Source organism: Neolamprologus brichardi, chromosome 2, assembly GCF_056152115.1.
Source record: "Neolamprologus brichardi isolate AB-2024 chromosome 2, ASM5615211v1, whole genome shotgun sequence".
Classification (NCBI taxonomy): Eukaryota; Metazoa; Chordata; class Actinopteri; order Cichliformes; family Cichlidae; genus Neolamprologus; species Neolamprologus brichardi.
In genome coordinates, this window is record NC_142105.1 from 27,742,533 (window position 1) to 27,749,377 (window position 6,845).

Sequence of the window (6,845 nt, forward strand, 5' to 3'; positions counted from 1 at the left end):
ACAAACTCTCTGGCAAACAAAATCTGAATTTACAAGCAATTAAATGCTCCTTCACATGACCTCCTCAGTTCAAACAGGACAGGATCTTATCAGTGTAACCCAGTTTGTCCGAAAATGACATCTACCATTTGTTTGACTAGCTGCCTTTGCTTTAATATTGCAGGCATTAAAGGGTTATTACAGTAGTAGTATAATAGCAGTTACATAACATAAATTACAGTTACAACCAATTTATAAGAAAGCCGCATCTTTTTGACGTGTGAGTGTAGAAGTGTGTGTCTGTGACTGTACGGCATAATGGCTTATTAATTGTACTTTTTGTCTTTTCCCACTAGGTGTCACTATATCCATATGAAATGGTGCTGAAGACAGAAAGATGAACCATGAACCACTGTTAATCAGCCTTGCAGACATAAAGCCGTTCAACAACCAACCAACAGCCAGTCGAATTATTATTTTTTTACTGTCATTAGTATGTATGGAAAATCTGTTCTTATCAGTCCATATGATACTTTTTAGGTTTTCAACAACAGGAAACAATCAGTTACTACCTACATTGGAAATACAGGGAGAGCTGGAGATAAAGGAATTACATGTGGGTGGCCAAGATTTTAAGTGGCACTTAATCAGTGAGAGTCCTTGAAGCAACCATCCTTCATCTGATTAAAATCTGACACAAAAACAGGACAATGGTTCACATAAAGCAGCGGTCATGATGTCGTCTGATTGACTCCAGTGAAGCAACAGCAATAATGTTGTCCAAAGTAATGCTGGCCTTCATCTTGATCCTTCTCATCCTCCTGACTGTCGCTGGTAATGTACTTGTGTGCCTGGCTGTCTGTGCCTCTCGACGTCTCCGCTGCCTCACTAACTGTTTCATTGTGTCGCTGGCTGTGACAGACCTGCTGCTCGGCCTCTTAGTCCTCCCTTTCTCTGCTCTCCTACAGCTAAATGAAGAGTGGCCACTTGGCGCAGTCTTCTGCAACTTCTATATCTCCATGGATGTTATGTTGTGCACTGCCTCCATCCTCACCCTCCTGGCAATCAGTGTCGATCGCTACCTGGCAGTGACCATGCCTCTGAGATATGCATCACTGGTGTTACCGTGGAGAGTTGCTGTAGCCATGGCGAGTGTCTGGACTGTGTCTCTGGCCGTGTCTTTCTTGCCCATCCAAATGGGATGGAACACCGTTAACGGGACAGTCCAGAACCATGGGCCTTGGGCTTCGGAGGGGAAATGTCGTTTTGAACTGAACAGACCGTATGTGCTTACTGACTCTCTCCTCACCTTCTACCTGCCTCTGGTGGCTATGTGCTGGACCTACCTCAGAATACTTCGCATTGCACGTGCACAGGCCAAGCGCATTGTCAGTGAACGCCCCACTTGCATCACCAGCTACAACTGCAGGACCAATTCTTCCACTACCACCACTGTGATTTCCAGCATTACAGCTGTGGCACTGCGGGAGCACAAAGCCACAGTGACACTGGCAGCAGTGATTGGGGCTTTTGTGGTGTGCTGGTTACCTTATTTCATCCTATTCACAGTGCTGGGCCTACAGGAGCATCCAGACCCTGGCACAGTGCCAGAATATTCCATTGTGCTGTGGCTAGGCTATGCCAACTCAGCCCTAAATCCAATCCTCTACGGAGCCCTCAACAGGGACTTCAGGTCAGCCTATACCCATCTACTGAGATGCCGATGCCCTATGTACAGCAGGTGGAAGAGCCAGCAGATATCCCCTTCTGTATCAGCAGGTAAAGCTGTTCAAAGTAAGTAAAAGTAACATTTGTACTTTTATAGCTGTTTTCCAGATTAATATCACAAACTACTACAAGACACTAAAAGCACTTGTAGAAGTGGAAAGTGAATCTAGTGTTTCTATTAGGCCATGCATAAATTTATCAGGGGCACAAGCAAAGATTTCTATTTTCTCCTCATTATGTTAGAGAAAAAGTTGGCCGTCAGCCATCCAACACCTGTACAAGATCTGTAACGTAGAAACATATGGGGCTTAAAAAGAATATACAGCTTAATGACATCTGTGCAGCAGTGGTAAGAAATATCCTTAAAAATGCATGCATCACCATGTTCTGAAGAGGGAGCTGATATAACAGAAATGCTAAAGGCCCCTAAAATCAAACCTTGTGGCACACCATGGATAAGAAAACTGGAAGAAGACCAAAGGATCATCCAAACAGATATGAAAAGAACCACTACAAAGTAGAACCTGATACTCCCACCCAGTATCCCAGTCTATAGAGCATAATGTGAGGTTCAGCAGTATCAAAGGCAGAGGTTAGGCTCAGTGGGTGAGCAATGAACAACAATTTTGAGATTGGTCTTAAAAGTGCTAAGAAGAGAAAGATTAAGCTTTAAATGTTTTTATTTATTTATTTATTTTTAAATATGTGGCTAAATAAGCAGGGACTCGATCGGCCATCACTGAAGTTCGCTTACAGTAGGCACATAGGAACCAATACTAGTAAATGAAACATTTTTGAGTTGCAGGTAAAATATCAAGAGAACAGGAGGATGATGTCAATAACTCAATTAATTTCAACAGATAAAGAAAATAAACAGGTAAAAATCTTCCTAAAATAACAGGCTCAGCTGGGGCAGGAACAGACAGTGAAGATGTCGAATTATTATTATTTCTCACGTTTCTGTTTTTTGTTTTTTGTTTTTCCTGCAGAGAAAGTATGAACATTTTCATAATTGATTTTTGAAATATTTGTGACAGCAGGTGGAGCAGGAGTAACAATATCACAGTGTCAAATAAAACCCTAGGACTACCTTTGGTCTTTGAAACTAGGTTTGAAAAGCAAGCAGCCTTTGTATTTCTTACTGAAGTTTTAAAACATACTAAAAGATTATTTAAATGAAAGCAATGAATGGGTAAACAAGTTCAACTTTTTGACGAGAACACCTTAAACCATAAATAATTTATCCAAGGAGAAGAGTTTGAAGAAGGCGCTACTCTCATTTTTAACAGGACATACTTTATCTAAACTGATAGGACAATGACTATTAAAAACATATATTAAAGGATTAACATTGTTATAAGGGGATAAGAATAAATTGAAAGCATAAAAAAATATCAGCAGAAAAACAATTTGAAATTTGAGACCTAACCTGAGTGGGGAGAAAGGCACAAATATTTTTTTAAAAAGAATACAGTGATGATCAGAAATAAAAATGTTCCTAAAACAAATCCAAACAACATTTAAACTCAAAGTGCAAACAAGCTCCAGTCTGTGTCCTCTGGTATGTGTGGGGCCATAAGCATGCTGGTAACTCGTGATGCTGATAAAAGCTCTGGCAAAGTTGTTATTAATGTGTATGTTAAAATCCCCAGTTGTAACCAATCTGGACAACTTCATGGAGCATGGTACACCACAGCACAATAAAAAGGACCCTTCTTCATGACTTTAATCAGCTGCTTCAAAAAATATCCAACATTTGCTGAACAACATTAGAAACATTTCCAGACTGCAGCGAGACCTCCTTCTTATTCGCTGTTGGCTAATGAGGGTGTAATCACCCGGGCAAACTCTGATGAGGGACAAATATTTGAGTCACACTGCCAGGTTTAAGTAAGGAATAAAAAAATCAGTTTCTTGGAGAGTACAAAATCAATAAAGCTGAGTTAGCTGGCATGGCGGTGAAAAGGTTATCACTTACAGCAAGAAGGTTTCTGGTGTCTGGTTTCTGTGTGGACTTTGCATCTTCCCTTTACCTGAGTGCATTTCCTTCAGGTATTTTAACTTAACCACAGTTCAAATACATGCATTTTAGGTTAATCTGTTTTTCTAATTTGGCCATGACAGAAAGAATAAATAAAAAATGGCCACGGATGTGAGGTAGATAATGTGTTTAAAGCGATAGAATAAAACCTTGTATAAAAATATGGTTAAATGTGGCTTGTAGCCTAAAGTCAGTAAGACTACAAATGCACTATACACATACGTACCAGTCCATTTTTTGGTTTCTGACTGTTTTGTATAAGACAGCAAACATTATAGTGTCAATACATTTTACAGTATATCCTTATCCCCAGTTTCCATCTTACCTTGAATTTCCTCAGCCAGAGACCAGCTTACAGAGGTAACGCTGCTGTGCGGCCACACCCCTGCCACCTGCAGAGCAGGTCTAACACATCAAAACGTCATGCTTCAAGAAATGAACAGCAGGACAGCCACAACATCTATCCAATTTGCAAATGGCACTGCTACCACAGATGTCAGTGGTGATGGAAGGTAAATTATTATTCAGGCTATTGTTACATTATGCTTCATGAACATGAATACAGAATGCTGCAGATGAGTTTGTGTCAGCACTGGTGTTATTGCCTGCACAGTCATGACTCAAACCTCATCATATATAAATCGAGTACTTTAAAAAAAAAAATCATACTTTGCATCCAGACTGGAGTGACAATGCTGCAGCACCAACATTCAGATGAATGTGATGCTATGAAAAAAGAAAACCTGGCTCTATATGATACCCTGCTTTCAGTATGTGATTGCACTAAATCATATAATGTGTTTCTGTCATACTCTGAAAAATAAAATCTTCTCACTCACACAAATGCACATATGTGTCTTTCTTCATTCTTTTCAGTGAACCCAGGTTGTGCTGAGCTTGCGCTGGCGAGGTGGATGGTGTGCTTACGAAACAACCCAGAACAGGAATCCATCAGGTCGATGACAAAAGGGCAACAAACAGACAAAAGATAGACAAAGATGTACAACCCCCTCTATTTGGAAGCATCCAGTATCACAGTAGAAACATCCATAGTACATCACGTAAGTAGAAATACATTCTGACATCCCTATAGCCCCCACAAACCAGTCGAGCTGAGAACAAACGAGCTGTAATACACACATCTTAGCTGTGTCATCCACAGCACATCGGGCCATATTGCCATATGCTTATTAGGCTGAGAAATTTGCTTCCAGAATAAAGGAGTTACATTATCCAGTTTCACACCCTGTTATCATTTCTTTTTATGCATTTTGCGACTATCATTGACTTAATTGTTCATTTTATGTGCATGTGCTCAAAGTCTGACTCAGTTACAACAACAAAGAACAAAATCTGCGCCCATATTGCCGACAAGAGCACAGAGCTCTGTAGCAACAAGCACACACACACACACACAGGAGTGTGCGCAGACACACAGTCCATCAAATTTACATTAAAGCACATAATTATTCGAACGTGTTTGCCATCCAGTAATTACTTTAACCAGATACTACAAGTTCTCTTTTAGTTTATTACATAATTTTATTGTTGTGATTTTGGGTCAGCTGTCTGATCTGTACATTAATACTGCAGTATTCTTTTTGTGCATACAGCTATTTCCTCCACGGGACCCGTCCTACCTCCTGAAACTTTTATGTGTAGCCCCGTATGTATGTATTCATTACCAACGGTGAGTGAATAGACGAGCAAACATTTGCTCCTTTTCATTTCGGTCTTTATGAATACAAAGATAAGGATCTCTGCAACTCTACGCCTCATCGGTAAGAATCAACTGCACACGCACAGCCAGCTCAATCCACCCAGGACCAAACAAACGATCCTGCTTCTACTTGGATGGAACTAAAACTGAACTTGTTTAACACAATTAGTTGACTGCAGCCAACTGTCACTCAGGGCAACATATGGCCCTAACATGCTCTTAAGCAGACTAACTGTGGATAGTAATGAAGCACAGCAGGACCCAGTGAAGACCAGCCAATTAACTTGTTGTTCATCAATTTCATGAAGGACTGGATATTTTATATCCTGACTCAAGAGTGCACTCCAGTGGGAATACAAAATACCACGTCTTCAGAATGGGGGAAAAAATGAAGAATTGGTGTTAAATTAAAAATGTTCAATAAAATGAGATAACGGAAGGGAGAAGGTGACAAATAGACTCTCGTTACACTTATTTATGTGTTGATAAATATGTGACCTTTCAATGTGTAGCATGTGAAATAATATTATGTGTAGATTTTAAAGAATGGAGCCCCCTCCATATATTGTTTTACCGTTTATCATTTTGTGGTACAGAGCTGGTAAGTGTAAGCATCGAATCATACTGTAAATGTAACTATGGACTGAATAAATGGCATGCACTGTTCCTCAAAAAGCAAACATACCAATAAAGAGCAGCTCAAATAAAAAATATGATACACACCACCGTTTTTGGAGACAATACAGGCCGTTAAGCGTGAACAGATCTTATCTTGTGGGATGATGCAGAAAACGTGCGTGTATGGTAAGGAACACAAGCACATTGGAAACAATTCATCACAGCTGTCAGCAAACATCGCTTCAAACTGTTGCCACATTAACACTTAACCTTCTACATTCTTCAAGCGATTTCCTTTGAGGAATGACTCAGAAGTGTATACTAATATATATACATGCATGTTAGGTTGTAGCTGGAAACGACTGATTTTACAATCCAGTTCGCCACATGGAAACACTTATTTGGTTTATAGCTAGGAGAGTCATTTCTTCAATTCAACTCTAGAGAAATAACGGATTAGTTTTGATTGTTTCAAGTCTGTCTTACTCAATGCTGAACAGATCTCATACGTATTTCATTCTTCATTCTTCAAGCAAGGCATTGCTTTCACGCGTGACTATGTAAAATATGAAGATCAAAAAGAGCCTTTGTTCAGCTGCAGACATCTATGCCAAACATAACTTGAGGAATTTATAGCAAATGTAAGCTCGGAAATACTAGACTCGGATGTTTTTCAGGAAAGGCTCTCTCCTCTTCGACGGGGCTTTTTGACAAGCAACAAGATTTTAAGAACAACTTAAAATCGTTTGAGGGGGGAGT

The 6,845-nt window shown here is 39.9% G+C and overlaps 1 protein-coding gene across 1 annotated transcript; it reads left to right on the plus strand.

Annotated features, from left to right (window-relative positions):
* Positions 1-591: 591 nt before the first annotated feature.
* hrh2a (histamine receptor H2a) lies at positions 592-5,972 on the plus strand. Its single transcript, XM_087829574.1, has 4 exons — positions 592-1,773; positions 4,089-4,260; positions 4,625-4,809; positions 5,362-5,972. The coding sequence occupies exons 1-3, from the start codon at positions 753-755 to the stop codon at positions 4,641-4,643; spliced, it is 1,212 nt and encodes a 403-aa protein (XP_087685700.1). The 5' UTR covers positions 592-752; the 3' UTR covers positions 4,644-4,809; positions 5,362-5,972.
* Positions 5,973-6,845: the final 873 nt, after the last annotated feature.